General features: G+C 42.0%; 1 protein-coding gene across 2 annotated transcripts in view; it reads right to left on the reverse strand.

Moving 5' to 3' along the window:
- MELK (maternal embryonic leucine zipper kinase) overlaps positions 1–17,507 on the reverse strand; it is a 102,675-nt gene that overhangs the window by 53,449 nt on the left and 31,719 nt on the right. For both annotated transcript variants that reach the window (XM_073591757.1, XM_073591749.1), the window contains exons 3-6: positions 16,095–16,180; positions 11,170–11,286; positions 2,356–2,499; positions 2,181–2,249 (exon numbers count right to left, since the gene is read on the reverse strand). In XM_073591757.1, coding sequence (XP_073447858.1) covers positions 2,181–2,249; positions 2,356–2,499; positions 11,170–11,286; positions 16,095–16,180 — 416 coding nt within the window. The remainder of the gene's footprint in view (positions 1–2,180; positions 2,250–2,355; positions 2,500–11,169; positions 11,287–16,094; positions 16,181–17,507) is intronic.

Raw genomic sequence — 17,507 nt, forward strand, 5'->3', positions numbered from 1 at the left:
TTGTAGTTCCTGAACTGGAGGGCCATAGTTTGAGGACCCCTGTCCTATACCCAAGCATCTGAGATGCAAGCTGTCCAAACATCCACAAATGGTTAACAAATGTCAGCTAATGCTAGAAAGGAGAAGTGCATCTTGCTTCACTGAGGTTATGGCAGAAAGTCAATGAGGGAGAAGTCTGCATTCTGTTCCTTAAGAGACAGTCCAAAGATGCAATGTCCCTCAAAGGCTGTGCAGATCAAACACTCCTTCCACAAAATTTCTGCAGTCTAGCACTATAGCCAAGCAGCCCTATGCCCATGTACCAACACATGCGGGAAATGAGAGCAGAGGCTTCCAGCAACCATCAGAGCTGTAGATTAAATGCCACAGGCATCAGCTTTATGCATTCAACAAGCAGAAAGCAACCATGGAAGCGGTTAGATCTTTTAAAGTATTTTGACAAATCAGACATGGCTTGGCAAAATAAAGTCAAGGCCAGGATGGCGGGCAGGCCCTGTCAGATTAAAGAACACCCAAGAAAGGTCTTTCAACCAATCAGTTGAGTCTTTAGGGGAAAAAAAAATAACTGCATGCACCCTCAAAGGGATACAAGGCTAGTAAAGGAGAGCAAACAACTTTTGAAGCTGTAATAAGCGTGTTATGCACCTGGTGCTACTCGAAGGTGCATGCAGACTATTTAAGAGAATGCAGACACGGCTGCTGTATGGCCCCCACCCCTACAGCTCAATTTGAAAGGTGTGCAGAGAGAGGTGCATAGCCTCGAACACAGACTCTGGGGTTGATTTACTAAAACTGGAGCATGCCAAATTTTGTTCAGCTCTGCATAGAAACCAATCAGCCTCATTCATGCTCTACAGGCCCCTGTGCCTGTGTGAATGGGGACTAAGGCTCAGTTCACCAAGGTTCAGTGCGTTTAGGCTTTTTGCATTAACGCACTATAGTCCATGGTTTCCTATGAGACACATTCACATCTATGCTTTTTTCCCAGCTGCAGCTATTTTGGAAAGGGTCAGGATAGACTTCAGATGCATAAACAAGCATGTATTTGCAACGATTTTCATTTTTTTAATCCACCCAACATCAAATTGGCAAGAAGAAAAAAAAAAAAAAAAAAAAAAAAAAATGCGTGTGCAAAAATTCAAAATGTACTGCAGAAAACAGAACAAAAGCAAACGGCATAGATGTGAACCAAGCCTGAGAAGCAAAGCCTCGGAAGCTCCCAAAACCTGGATAGCTGTCTGGAAAGTGCCCCACACAGAACCCAATGGCCAAAAGTCACTTTCAAGCTGTGCCTGCAACAACGGTGGGATACCTAAACTGCACTTCAAAAGTCAGGCAAAGGATGACAGTGTCAGATAGCTGAAATTGAAAAGGGGGGGGGGGGTTCATACTGGTAGCAGGAGGAATTATCCTGGGCAAACAGTTTATTTGCCAGTGTCCAATCCTCTTGTGGGAGGCAGTGTAACCCAAAAGGTTAAAAAGACTTCCTGCTTTCCTCACTGAAAAAGAGAGAAAGCAGAGGGGTGCCTACCCTACGGCTCTTAGTAGGGACCTGTAAATTCAGCTGCACCACCACTAGAGCTCATGGGTGACAAAGCTCTTCGATTTGTGTGTTAACAACAACTAGGATTTCCTTTTTCTTTTATACAACCTCTGCTGCAAAGAAGAAATGCAAGATTTTAAAAAATAAAAGGTGAATGGTTAAAAGGCTCTTTAGAGAACTGAATATCCAGACTGTTACGCCTAACCTTCAAATTGCACACATAACACAGTGTATTTACCTCCCATTCAAGGCCTACACACTTTGCAAGTAAAAGCATTTACTTTACATTAAAATCAAAAAAGTGCAGTAATATATGTGCATATTTAAACTGTCATAATAAGAATTTTGTTACTTTTTATTATAAAAAGCAGCTTAATCCCCCCCCCCCCCCCCCCCCCACTACAGGCTATATTATGGAAATAGCTTGTATTCTACAACAAGGTAAAATTAAGATGAAGACTAAAAATCTGCTGTTTGTTGCAATTATTACAAGTAACAGAAGAGGGAGCAAAGGCCTGCAAATGGAAAGAAAATAAGTATTTCCTGTAGCAGTAGCCGTTGCTGAGCCGATGTCACACCTATGAAACAGCACAGACTACCACATGAAACAATATAGATGCAGACAGCCCATCCATACCTTTGGCTTTGCACAGAGACCAAAGTCTATTAACTTCAAGTTCTGATCTTCATCAATAAGGAGATTTTCCTACAAAAAAATAAAAATAATAAAAACCCATGTATTTGTCACAAAGCTTTGTATAAGCAATAAAATCAAAAGGAAAATCCTAAAAACAGAAAAAAAAAGGACTCACTGGTTTGAGGTCTCTGTGTGCATATCCCTGACTATGGATATAAGCAACAGCAGATACGATCTGTCTGAAAAAAACCCTAGCCTCTTCTTCGGTTAGACGGTCCTTGGCAATAATGTAGTCAAATAATTCACCACCAGGGCAATACTGTGGAAGAACAAAATTCAGATCAAATGTTTAGGTAACACAAGCTTCTATATTCACAGTTACCAGACACCCAGTGTTCTCGGGAAGTGTTAGGATATTAAATCCTTACTGGAGTCACTCTATTAGAAGAAATTATAAGAAAATGCTGCATTATACATTTTCTGTTCCAGTCAAAAAGGTGGGGCTCTAGGCTTATGTACAGTACATATTTACCAGGCTACCCTTAAAGTGTTACTAAACCCTGCATTCACTATATCTGGTCTCCCACGGTACACAGAACATGGAAATGCAGTAGTTTTAGTAAATATAAACTGCTAAATACCTTTTCTTATCAGCAGTTAGAGCAGTCTATTGACTTCTATCAGTGTCTGGTTAAAGCTTGTAGGAGGCGTTTTCATTTTCCCCCCCGATTGTCCTATGAGGCTGCAGGACCCCTAACCCTCCGTCTAGATGGTGCTCATTGGCCCTGTGTGATCACATGCACTCTCCAAAGATATAAAAAAAAAAAAAAAAAAAAAAAAAAACCCACACACAAAAAACACACCTCTAGCAATACACACCAAAGTGTTTAATACTTTAAGGCTCCATTCACTTGTGCAACTTTGGATGGGTCCAACTTGGATGACTTTGACTTTAACCAGTGATAATGGACAACTGTTTACTAATATTCATAGTACAACTTTCACGCAACTTTTGAGGGTTAACGTTGAAGTCGATGGCCCTCAAGTTGCACGAAAGTCAGACCAAAAAGTAGTGCATGACCTAGTTTGAAGTTGCTGAAACTTTAAGTTGCACATATATGAATGTTAACATTGGAAAACACGGGGAATGACTTGTCATGCAACTAATGTCCAAAGTTGCATGACAAGTCGCACAAAATGTGAATGGAGCTTTAAGTAGAGCTTCACCTAAAGAGAAGTTCCACCATTCCTCCTGCACTATATATTTGACACTTTGAGGGGGGGGGGCTGGGGATTTAGACAGGTACCCGCTCCCATTTGGATTGAGGAAGTCCCCCCCACACACACACACATTTTTCTGGGACACGTCACAGGTCCATGAAGACTATGAGACCATTCACATCATGTAATGACCGATAAATCGTTCAGTGGACATAAATGAATTAAATTTTGTTTTTTTATATAAACCTAGTGCAAACAGTTCAGATGGGAAACACATTAACCTTTCAATTTATTGTTCGGCAGAAAATTTCCAAACTTGTCCTTAGTTTTTTCAGCTCAAAAACGTCCCAGCGAGTACCGATTTTGTGTCCATTAACTGGCCTAAAAATGAATGAATTTCGGCCGATTTTTTGTATAGTGTATGGCCAGTATTACACTAGCACAAAATCAGGAATTTTGTAAGATTAGGAGTCAGGTGTGCAATTATCCAGTTATACCAAGCAGGTGCTAATGATCAATTTCAAGTGTAGGTTGAAAACAGTCATTAACTGAAACAAACAGCGGTGTAGGAGGTTTAAAACTGGGTGAGGAACAGAAACTCTGCTACTAAAAGGTGAGGGTGTGGAAGTTATATTTCATGTTTTGTGTTACAGGTCATGCACCATGGCAAGACTAAACACAGCAACAAGACACAAGGTAGTTATACTGCATCAAGGTCTCTCCCAGGGAGAGATTTCAAAGCAGACCGATTTCAAAAATGTGCGGTTCAAGCTCTTTTGAGGAAGCACAAAGAAATAGGCAACGTTAATGACCATAGACGTAGTGGGCAACCACAGAAACCTATTGCAGCAGATGAAAGGCACATCACGCTTACTTCCCTTTGACATCAGAGAATGTCCAGCAGTGCCATCAGCACAGAACTGGTGGAAACCAATGGGACCCAGGTACGCCCATCTACATTCTTGAGAAGTCTGGCCAGAAGTGGTTTTCATAGAAGAATTGCTGCCAAAAAGTCAAATCTCCAATATGGAAACAAGGTTAAGCGACACAACTATGCATGAAAACATAGGAACTAGGGCGCAGATAAATGGCAGCAGGTTCTCTGGACAGAGGAGTCAAAATTTGAAATATTTGGCTGTAGCAGGAGGCAGTTAGTTCGTTGAAAGAATGGAGAGTCTTACAATGAGTGTCTTCAGCCAACAGAGAAGCATGGTGGAGGTTTCTTGCAAGTTTGAAGTTGGAGATTTGGTCAGGATTAATGGCATCCTCAATGCTGAGAAATACAGGTAGAAACTTATCTATCATGTCATACCATCGGGGGCGTGTTTTTCTGCATCAGGGGAACCACCCCAAACATACAGCCAATATCATTAAGAACCATCTTCAAAGCAAAGAACAAGTGATGGTTTGGTCCTCAAAGAGCCCTGATCTCAACTCATCTGTCCGGGGTTACATGAGGAGACAGAAGGATTTGAGGCAGCCCACATACACAGAAGATCTGTGGTTAGTTTTCTAAGATGTTTCGAACAATCCACTTGCGATTTCCTAAAAAAATAGTGCGCAAGTGAATCAAGAAGAAATTGATGCTCAAAAATAGAGGACTTTTCAGTGACTCACAGAGATGGCCCTTGTATTGAATTGTATAGTAACTGTACTATCTGCCCTCATGTTGTAAAGCGCTGCACAAACTATTGGCACTATATAAAATCTTGTATAATAAAAGGGATCAGAGAGGGACCACACTTGCCACTTTGGATTTTTTTTTTTCTTCTTTTAGAGCCGGTAAAGCATTACACCGCGGGTGCAATCTCAGGCTCTGCAGACTGTCATAAAATTATTAGAATTAACCAAAATAAAAAAAAAAAAAAAAAAAAAAAAAAAAAAAAAGGTCAGAAACCTCAAAGATTGGCAGCAAAAAAGATTAAACCCAGCACTGCTTCCACATACTACGTTGCATATACAACATGTAAACACAACTGTATATAAGTAGCCAGTGCATTCAACAATAATAGTAGTCCACAAGTGCAAATAAAGTGCCAGTGCAGGTATGAGCATGTGTGTGGTTTGTACTCGCCGTGCATTCCAATAGCTGAATAGACGTCACTCTCGTCCCTGCTTGATGCGTTCCACCTCTCCCACTGGGCGTCTTCAGAAGCTGGGGGTGCTTGTGACTGGTTCCCTTATGCCTCATTGTCCTCTTACTACACCCAAATCCTCCCACTACTCTCTCGCAAGTAACTTCCTGTTAAAACGTCTAACCTCATTTCCCTTCTACGGCCAGAAATATTGCGGTCGCCATATTGATACATCATTCTCGGCTTCTACACTTCTACATATAGTTATTCAGTGTTTTACCCTTTATCTTCCTCCACCTTCCTTACCTAACAAACTATATAATACAAAACAATAAATTGCTGGTATATTGAATTCCCCCTAATATATTAATACAAAACAAGCTAAATAAGCACTGTAATGGTACAAGTACATATATTTTCTTCTGTTGTGTCCATCATATGCCAATAGCTACGATACTTCCTATGCATATTATTCAATGTAACCTTCAGAGACACCTTAATCTTAAAAAGGAGTATATATATATATATATATATATATATATATATATATATATATATATATATATATATATATATATATATATTTTCATACAAAATTCTAAAAAATAAGGACATTTTATACCGTATACAGTTATGTTAAAAATTTGTGATAAATCAATTTACATCCAGCTCTACATTTAAACCCTAAAGGCACCATTGTACGTACCTGGTATATTCATTTAGTCTCGTTTTGTGAAATGGTTTTCTTCCATATTAGTACCCCTCCAATGCCTCATTCGGTCTACTCCACAGAAGGTCAGTTTTGTTGGATCTCTATTATGATACCTCCTGAAGAGACTAGAGAGGATATGGTGATGGAAGCCTTCTTGATTAAAAAAAGGCTTCCATCACCATAGCCTCTAGTCAGTTCATGGAGGGTAAAACACTGAATAACTATATGTAGAAGCCGAGAAGGGTGTATCAATATGGAGGTCGCACCATTTCCGGCCGTAGACAGGAAATGAGGTCAGACGTTTTAACAGGAAGTTACTTGCGAGAAAATAGTGGGAGGGCAATAAGGTATAAGAACCAGTCACGAGCGCCCCCAGCTTCTGAAGACGTCCAGTGGGAGGGGCGAAGCGCGTCAAGCAGGTGACATCTATTCAGCTGTTGAAACCACACACATGCTCAAACCTTTTCTACTTCTGTAAGTGTATTTGGTTTTATTTATTTTTTTTAAATTGTATTTTAATTAAAGGGTTTCAAAAATACAGAAGGGTAGGCAATGTCAAACAGTTGTCAGTACAAAATAAGTACAAACAAGGCCGAAGCCTTAAAAATAAGGTTACCAACTATGCAGGTTTACAATATGGCCAATATTAGATCAGAGAAAGGGAGGCATAGAGAGGGGGCGAGGTGGGGAGGGACCCGTCTAGGTATATTGATATAGCACACATAGAAGTTGTTGCTCACTAGGTCTAAGGTTGGTGGGGTCTCAGGAGCGCCTATACCAAGACAGAGGCGCCCCATGGGATTTCCACATAAAAGGGGGGGGGGTGCACCATGGAATCTTTAAGGGAATATGTGAACGGGGTCAGGGGGATAAAGCATTCACCATACATGTTCAAGAAGGTATTGTGCTATTGGAAGGTAATGGGAGAGTCTCAGGATCGAGTTGTGTGGTCCCACATCTTTAAAAATTGAGGATTTGTATCATGGATAGTAGCAGTGAGGTGTTCCATTCTGCGGATCTGCTCCAATATTTGCAGGACTTGAGAGGGTGGGTGGAGATGAGGATAACCATCTCAAGGGTATGGCTCGTTTTGCTGCCAAAAGGATAAAGCCAACTAATTTTTGGGCGTATTTGGGGAAGCCGGGGAATGGCAACCCTAGAAGAAATTGGATTGGATTTAAAGGAAGATTGGTTTCAAAAATATTTTGCAAGTATCTATGGATAGAGGACCAAAAGGGTTAAAAAAAAAATAAAATAAAAAAATGGGACATTCCCAAAAAATATGAAAGTGAGAGCCAATGTCACCCCGGCATCGCCAACACACCCGGGGGGCCCCGGGATCGTATCTATGGAGGACCTCTGGGGTTCTGTACCAAAATAATAAAATCTTATAGGCAGTCTCCCTCTGCTCCACACATTGTGAAGATTTAGAAGCAGCTTCCCATATTTTCTGCCATTGAGGGGTAGGGATGGGTTGTTTGATGATCTGGGACCATTTCTGCATCTAGAAGTTACATTATGGCGGTGGGTGGTTGGAAGGACCTCATGTAGATATTTGTAAATTTCTGAAGTAAGATGGGGCTTGTATGGGCCCTGGGCACATAAGAGTTCAAATGGAGTGGGTCTATCCAAGGTGAGGGTGGGGGAATTGGAGCCGAAGTAGTGTTTAATTTGGAGATTGGAATAGAACAAACGTTTAGGGACTTGGTGTTTCCGTCGATTTTCATCAAAGGATAGAAGTGTGTGGGTGTACTAGACTTCGGAACTGAAAAATTCCAGCCTGTGTCCATGGGAGCATTCGGGTATAGGATAAACTATCCGGTATGTCAGGATTGAACAGCACATTTAACAGGGGTGGGCATGGGGATGAGAGGGAGAACTGATGGGAGCATTTTTTCCATATAGAAAGAGTGAAAATCATCGGGTGCAGGCATAAAAGTTTCCAAGTTTGGTTATAGAGGTCTCCAGATTCGTCCAAATCATGGAGCAGGGGTGGACTGGACTAGTAATGCTCATTTCAATTTCTGACCAGACAACGATCGGTTTTAGATGGGTAGCAAAATAATATTTGAGGAGGTCTGGGGCTCCCAACCCACCTCTGGATCTAGAGGCAAGTACGACCGAGCTAGCTATTCGATGAGCTTTATAGTGCCAAATAAAGTTAAGGAATGACCTCTGGGTAGCTTTGATTTGGGACATTGGGATGGGAATCAGTAGGGTTTCAAATAGATAGAGGAGTCTCGGCAAGAAAGACATCTTCAGGACATTGATGTGACGCAGGAGAGAGATGGGATATGTGTCCCATTGTCGCAAGAGTCGGTCAATGTCACGGAAAAAAGGGGGGAAGTTGGCCTGAATATGAGGAGGTAAGGTTAATGCCTAAATATTTGAGGTAGGGAAGCACCGAAATTTCGGCCACCGAAACATATCGTTCGAAAATGGCCCTTTTGGCAAAAAGCCGAAACAGAATTTTTGCCAATACCGAAAGGGGCAGGGTGGGGCTCCGCCCCTGGTGCCGCCTATCAGGGGGGCTTCCTATATTGTATTAGAGAGGAGAGCCGCCGCCTGTTTGATTACAGCACCGGGAACATCACAGCTTTCATTTCAATAGCTGTGTGTTCCCCCGCTGCGTGCCGTCACATACAGCCCCTCCCCCTTGTCCAGGCACTTTGATAGACAGATCACCCGTCCAAGTGCCCGGACAAGGGGGAGGGGCTGTATGTGACGGCACGCAGCGGGAACACAGCTATTGAAATGAAAGCTGTGATGTTCCTGGCGCTGTAATCAAACAGGCGGCGGCGGCTCTCCTCTCCCTTCACTGGCTGCAATGGGGACACTGGCTGCACTACTGGGGACACTGGCTGGCTGCATCTGACGGGCACTGGTGAGGCTGCATTGATCTCCTGTACCATGTCTTCAGTCTCTGATCATCTCCTGTACCATGTCTGCAGTCTCTGACCATCTCCTGTACCATGTCCCCAGTCGCTGACCATTTTCTGTATAAAAATATTTTTAAAAACAAACAGTCAGTCACTTTCGGTATCGGTGCTATTTCGGTATCGGTTTTCGGGATCAAGGAAGATTTATTTTCGGTATCAGTTTCGGCCCCAAAAAACCCATTCGGTGCATCCCTAATTTGAGGGAATTCGTACACCAATGATAGCAATAATTTCGCTGTAGGGCGGTAAGATCCGAGGGTGAGATGAGTACGGGTAAAGCTTCTGTTTTGCTTGTGTTGATCTTGAGAGAAAGACAAAATTCTTTAAGTAGGGCGTGTAGGTTTGGGAGGGAAATGTGGGGTCTGGTCAAAGTCAGCAGAATGTCGTCTGCGAATAAGGGTGTATTCGTTTTGATGTAGTGAGACCACATGGATGTCAGGGTGAATACGAATGGCTGCAGCCAGGGGTTCCAGAAAGAGAATTTAATTTTTTTTTTAATAAACGAAATGGAATTACGCTATGGATAGCTCTCTCTTCATTGGATTGCATAACATACCTGAGATGTGCACCTGTTAATCAAAAGGGAATAGAAGGAACTGCATCCATCTGTTAAGGATTAATACCATGCTGGTTTGAATCTTACTGTCGGTGAGTGGGGAATTCAGGATTATCACAAGAGAAACTATCAGCACTGGCACTTTATTTGCACCTATGGACTATTCTTGTTGAATGCACTGGATCTTTATATACAGTTGTGTTTACATGTTATATATGCAACGTAGTATGTAGAAGCAGTGCTGGGTTTAATTTTTTTGCTGTCAGTGTAGCCGTATGCCCATACCGCATACAGGCAGGCAGTTACTGAATGACAAGGAGAATCTATGAACTACCTAGAGCGCCCTGGTAGTTCAAAAGGGGAAAAAAGGGGAAGAAACCTTCAGGGGAAAGGAGGTCTTTGACCTCAAGACAACCTCATCAAGAACTAGGAGAAGCTCCTTAGAAGATAGGCTGCTAACTCAGAAGCTCCCCTCACATAGGCGACAGCCACCAAAAACTAGAAAAATTATAATAAAATGTTACTTCATGTCATGAACCTGTGACTATGCACACCAAGTATTTATCTGTACAATCAGTTAAAGTTTCAAAATATGTCCCTTTAGCTACAGTCATTGTGGAGTAATTTGTCACAAAATTTCACAACAGACACAGAAATTCTAGTTTTTTTTTTTTTTTTTTTATGTTGCACGAACATCTTAGCAGTCTACCAGCTATCCAATGTAAGCACAACAGATGAAACCAACTAAAAACACCACTTTAGAACCCTCAAGACCCCTTTTCACACTGCTAGCGCGGCCTCATTAGCGGTAAAGCGTCACTAGTTTTAGCGGCGCTTTCAACCCCGCTAGCGGCCGAAGAGAGGGTTAAAAGCACCCTCAAAGTGTCAATGCCGAAGTGCTTTGCAGCGCTGCCCATTGATTTCAATGGCAGGGGCGGTTTAGGAGCAGTGTATACACCGCTCCCGCACTGACCCAAAGACGCTGCTCGCAGGACCCTTTTTTGATCCTGCAAGTGCACCACCCCAGTGTGAAAGCACTCGGGCTTTCACACAGGGGAGGCTTGAGAGGCGCTTTTCCGGGTGCTATTTTTTAGTGCTAAAACACCTGAAAAGGGCCTTCAGTGTGAAAGGGGTCTTATAGTCAAATTACTTCACAGTACAAACAGCTATATAAGGTCAGAGCCTTTTGTTTCATAGCTCTTCCTACTTAATAGGTGAATTTAATGCCCAGTCTCAAAATATTCTATACATTCCTTTATGTTCTACTACTTTTCATACAAACACAGCATTAAACAATAGATACTCATGAGTAGTTTAGCTGTGAACCTCTAATGCTGCATGGCCAAGTATGAATGAGACATTTTTATTGGTGTGGCCTTGCTAAAACCCTCCATAGCAGAAATGTAGACTGGAGAAGAGAACCAGCCTAAACTCCAGGCCAAAATTTAATTTTCAGGCAATTTCCTTTTAAATGCAAAATAGTCACCTCAAGGATCATGAAAATCTTCTTTGGTGTCTCAATTACATGGTAGAGTCTACAGACGTGTTGGTGACTTAGATTCTTCATTGCATCAATTTCTGTTTTGACTCGAGGCAAATCATCCTTGAGGCAAAAAAAAAAAAAAAAAAAAAAAAAAAAAAAAAAAGTATACATACAGCTCAAATAAAAAAAACAAAAAACCAAATCATATTCTAATCAACTTGGGCTCCATTCACACTTGTGCGACTTGTCATGCAACTTTGATGTCCAAGAATGCATGACAAGTCATTCCCCATGTTTTCCCAATGATAACCAATCATTTATACGTGACTACCATGCACTACCTTGGTCCGACTTTCAGGCAACATGAGGGCCATAGACTTCAATGTTAACCCTTAGAAGTTGCATGAAAGTCGTACCTGAATGCTATACAATGCAACTTGTGTGCAACAGTTGTGCATTATCACTGATCAAAAGCCAAAGTTGTATCCAAGTTGCACCCATCCAAAGTCGGCGCAACTTTGGAGTGTTACAAGTGTGAATGGAACCTAAAACCCATACAGTACATTAATCACCAAAGTCAGGTTAAATGGTTGCTTTAAGAGTGTAAAGTGGCATTAATAAATCTCGGAAAGGACATTAGAACACATTTTTAATGTTTACATGACAATTTAGAGTGGTTGAAAAAAGTCAAAAAATTATTTATACCTTATTGCATTCTCTGTATTAAGGTAAAAACCTTCCATGTTCAGCTCCCCCTAGCCCACCTTCTATTCAGCGCTGTGCCCCAGAGCACCTCTTTCTCCTCACAGGACAGATGCAGCAGCAGGAGTGGGGGGGGATTTGGGCAGCCATGCTGTGTGTGTCTATAGACATGACATGCACAGCCTGGCTCAGGAGCAAGTCTCCACAACATAGGTCTAAAGTAATTTGCCAAATTTATTGCTATTCACCTAGTTCCTCTCCTACAGATACTCATTCACCTGGACCATGTGGGCATTATGCTCTCTAGTGAAGCCAGAGATGGTACTATTCGTGCAATAATTGTATTCACTCTGACCTATTGAAGTCCATCACACCTTTATCTTTTCAACGTGGAAAAGGCCTTCAATAGGGTAGATTGGTCTTTCACATGTCTCACTCTGGAGGCCATAAGCTTTGGTCCCAATATGCTTTATTCTTCTCCTACAACACAAGTACATGCAAATGGAGAACCGCAATGTGAATTCTCTATCTGAAACGTCATAAGACAGGGATGTCTGCTCTTCCCACTTATATTTATTCCAACTCTAGAGCCATTCCTGAGAACAGTTGGAGCAAACCAAATATCACCGGTATCACCTACGATGACCATTCTCAATGGTCCATTACATTTTCTCAGCAATCCACTCACCATAATACCTAGCCTCCTTGCAGAATTTGGCTCAAACACTCAACCCGACTCCCCCAGAACTGTCCTCCAGGCTCTACAAGCCAATTTTAAAATTTCAAATGGGCCTCTTCCCACATTAAATATTTAGTTATCCAATTGCCCAGGGAGTGATCAAACCTTTATATGCTTAAAAGAGAAATGCAGAATAGGGAAAAAAACAAAAACACATTCATACTCACCTAGGTGGAGGAAGCATCAAGCCAATGCTGCATCTGCCCCCAGCCACCTCTACACTGAGCTGAGCAATCTGACAGCGAGCATGGAGCCTGTGACTGTCTGCTCTGCCCGCCCCCCCCCCAGCACTCAATGGAGCGCCAGACTGGAGGGAGAGGGAGCGTCTGGCTCAGGCATCTAGGTGGATCGGACATTAAGGTCGGGATCTCTCCAGAGCTTGGAATGGCTGAATACAGGTCACAGGAGTGCGGAATAAAGTGCACTCCTGTGATTTCAAGGAGAAATAGGACAAAAAGCTTTAGCCCTACTTCTCCCCTTTGTTGTAAAATTTCCGCACTGGGCCCGGCTGACGACATGATCCACCCAGAGTTTTTTTTTTTGGATGGGTAGGTGTAATGTCCCTAGGATCCTGTACCCACTCCAATCGATTCCAATTCATATACTGGCTTGCTATTTCAAGCAATTACAATCCATGCTTAAAGTGTTTGTAAAGTTACTAAAGCGACTTTACATGTATCCAATGCAGATATGCTGCCATTAATGAAAGTGTGTTTGTTAGAAATGGACAGGGAAAATACCTTTTCTGACACTGCAGCTGTGCAGTCACACGATTTCCCCCTGTGGTGACCAGCCTTGATTTTTGCAGATAAGTGGGAGGGGCCAAGATTCCATTCTGCTGGCCAATGTTACAGGGTAATCTCTGCCCCTCCTGCTTCTCTCCATAGAGCGAGGCCAGCCAGTAGAGGGGAATCATGTGATTGAACAGCTGCGGTGTCAGAAAAGGTATTTCCCCTATTTCTAACAAACACATTTTCATTAATGGCAGCATATCTCCACGGGATTACTGTCCTATGGGCTGCATTATGCAGCTGAATAGGAGGCGGGAGGAAAGTGATCCCATGCGGACAGGGAGGGAGGTGGGAGAGACTGTCAGAGGAGAGAGAGCAGGGCAGGGATGACGGAGACACGTAACCAGACCACGGAAGTCAGGGCTCAGCAGCCATGATCATGGTCAGCAGGGGGACTCAGGAAATGTCAGGATGAACCAGGTTTATTACCGGTTAGGAAGAGAAGAATTGCACAGTGCTGTTATTCATGCCTTAAAAAGGAACAGTACCTTCGTATTTTTTTCTTTAGGTTTACAAACAGTTTAAATTACACCTGGGCCTCAAAACTGGCCAGGATTACGCACTCTATTCTTCGCCGACTGAAATTCCAAGGTAGGGATAAATTATTATTTAGCCAACCACCTCACACGCAGATTAGGTTGGAGCAGGCACACCCCAACCAAGCAATGAATCTCCAGTGTTTTGGCAGCAAATTTGAATTTAGTTTTAGTCATACTCTTGACTAAAATTCCATTTTAGTTTTAGTCATATTTAATCAACAAAAATAGTATTTATTTAGTCTACGAAAACATTTTAGTCTACATAATTAACACGGAGTGTCAGTGCAGCAATCCATTTCCCATCTTCCACTTTCAGCAACATACTTTATTTATTGTCCTACCTAATCAGAATTAGCGCTCCATTTTCTGCATCATGCATACTGGATATCAGCACGCCAAATGTCAGGCCTGTCTTTTTTACCCTCAGGCCCAATGCGTACAGTCCATATCTCGCATTTCCTACTGAATGCACAGCTATTTGAACATCCTCTCGCTCCATTTGTATGGAAATTCAAGACTAAGCCTAGGATCACACTGATGCAGGTTAGAAATCATGCGAGTTCAGCTGAACTCGCACAATTTCAAACTGGTAATGCAGTCCCAACTTCAGGGGCGATTTGACAGACATCTGTGCGAGTTCATGCACAGACGTCTATTCGAATCCCCCCCCCCCCCCCAAGTCGCCAAAAGTAGTACAGAAACTACTTTTGGAATTCGGACCGTGCCATTGCCTGCAATAGCCGCAGATTTGGCATGTCATATTTGCCCAATGTGAACGTGTGCTTAGCGGCAATCTTTAATAATTCTTCTCGTTTACTTACAGGTTAATATTGGGATCTTCACAGCCCACACCTCGCTTCCTAGACCAATGGAACTCAGACTCACAGCTCTACCTTTACAGGCCAGAACCAAAAATTCTTATGCCATCTTTTCACTCGTACACAAGTAGTAAATACCAGGAATTGGGTTATAAAATTGTTACACGGTGGTACGGTATCCCTAAGCTTTTACGTTCTAGTTACCCATCTGTTCCTGACTCCTGCTGGCAGAGGGATTCACCACAGGAGAATCCCTGGTCCTATTTTCTGGTCCGGTCTACGATTGCAAAACAACTGGACACACGAAATGTACACACACTGACCCAAAGATTTACAGACCAACAAATACAAAAAGGCCCAGGCTCCTTTCTCTATCATAATGATTTCCCTTTCAAGGCTGCATTTCGGCTCTGTGGAAGTCTCCTTCACCACTCACTATACAGCGATTGCTGTCGAACTGAAGACATTGAACGAATGAAGACCTTACTAACTCAATCAAGAGGAACTCTTCCAAATTCTATACCACATGGTTCCACTGGATGGACTTCCCCCTACACTGAGGAATATAAACAACTCCTTGAGGGCTCAATCTCACACCTCCCTTGGAATCAGGAACTCGCCCCTCTTTTCCCTGCCTTTCTCGACCCCCAGGAAATCTTTTACTACCCAGTTCTGGGCACTTCATATCCTCCCGGTCTGGCACAGTTCTCTTTATCCCCATTTCTTTCCCCATTTTCATCCCCCCCCAAAGCTTCCATACCAGACATTCCCTAATTTGCATTCTAGTCAACGTTGGGTGTACCCCCTTCCCACCCAAGTCAACAAGGATTCCTTCAATGAAACATTGTAAAGCTCCACATTGGGGTACATTTATTATAGGCAAATAGACTGCACGCTTTGCAAGTGTAGTTGCTGTAGAGCTTAGTAAAGGAGGTGAAGCTTTGCTATGCAAAGAATACCAAATTCCATGCAAGAAAAAAAAAAAAAAAAAATTATTATTGTTGCTTGCACATGACTGGATGATGGAAGTCAGAGCTTCCCCTCATTTACTAAGCTCCGGAAGAAATATTCTTCCAAAGTGCATAGTCTATTTGCCTTTAGTAAGTCAACCCCAGAGTATTGTCCTGCTTACAATCAAGCTTCTTCTACAGACTTGCTCTCGGATAAGAGTCATGATGGTTCTAAATACTTGCCTCTTCCCTTTATTTTGGTTGTATGCAAGTCTGTAAATTATCTGTACCATTTCCCAATGGAATGGTTGCAAAAACTTCATTTAAATTTTCAGAAATAAAGATTGTAAAAATAAATATATATAAAATTGTACAAACTGTCTAGATACCCCAAGGGACTCTTTGTCCATGATTTTGATAGCCACTTTTTCACCAGTAAGAAGATGGGTCGCAAGCTTGACTTTTGCAAAGCCACCTATTAAAAGAAAAAGTGAAGTATATTAACCAAAAAAAGTTTTCATTTGGAGTAAAACTGATAAAGTACTCTCAAGATGAATTGCAAATGCTTACTGACTTCTGGTATTAAATGTTTAAAAATGAGTTGGTTTTAGATATACTAACAAATTGAAGCCAAACACCAGCGAACATTCTTTATGCAGTTACAACAAGTTTTTTTTTTGGGATAAAAGGTTTTAAATAAATAAAAAAAAGGTATTATTGTAAGCACCCCTGACAGTGGTAAATCGTTTATCTTACCCCTTTAACTGCTACTTTTGCAGAACAGCCAATTCTGTTGAGAAAACAGACTTACTGGCTAGATCACCAGGTGAAAACAAAAGGAAAGAAAGCCTAAAAAATGAAAACTATTGCAGCCATCACAACAATTGTAAGCTGCAATATAATAAAGGTTTGCTTTTGGGTTTATTGCCACTTAAGGGCCAGTTCACATCTGTGCGGTGCGTTTTAAAATGCATTTTAGTTGTGTTACTATTGGACTCTAGAGCATGCAATTGATGAAAGCACAAAGATTCAGCATGCAGGACTTTTAACCCACTGCACAATGCTCAACTTTTAGGGCAAATTCACACTAGAACTGACAGCTGCCAGAGAGCTTTACCTCTCCGACAGCTGTCCTTTCCAAAGGTGGTTTTGAACAAACTCTACTTGAAGTGTACAGTGTGCTGCGATAAAAACACAGCTTGTCTGCATTTAAGGGCAGCTGTGAGTTGTGTTGCAGTGTGATGGGACATGCAGGAAAATTGCTTTCTGTGTGTCCATGGTGACAGGCATTTTACAGCACAGTGGACCATGTGTGAATTCAGCATTATTTGAATCATTTATAGTTTATGTATCATTTACAGGAGGACCTGTTAATTCTTAGTTTGCAATGACCTTTATTTGGTATATCCCACAAAGTCCTTTAAAAAAAAAAAAAAAAAAAAAAAAAAAAAACCACTACAGGTCTCCATCTAAGACTACCTTGTCCAGTGGGGGACAACACTGCTGTGCAATTTCACTGCAGAACAGTGTTATCACACCAAAAGAAAAAAAGGAGCTCCAGTCGTTTGTAGCTGCTGACTTAATAAATGTACAAAAAGTGTGGCTGCTTACTTTCAATAAAGACAAATTCACATGTCCCACGATCCAGCAACGTGCCCACCCGAGCCAGTGGGCACTGAGTGAGTCGCACTGTGTCCTGAATGGTCCGGCAGTAGTCTGGGACCTGTGATGTGTCCCAGGTGACTGCAGAGAGGGGGAAGAGGAGAATTTCCGCTCATATCACATAATCCACTCGAATGGAA

Source organism: Aquarana catesbeiana, linkage group LG01 (assembly GCF_042186555.1).
Source record: "Aquarana catesbeiana isolate 2022-GZ linkage group LG01, ASM4218655v1, whole genome shotgun sequence".
Lineage (NCBI taxonomy): Eukaryota > Metazoa > Chordata > Amphibia > Anura > Ranidae > Aquarana > Aquarana catesbeiana.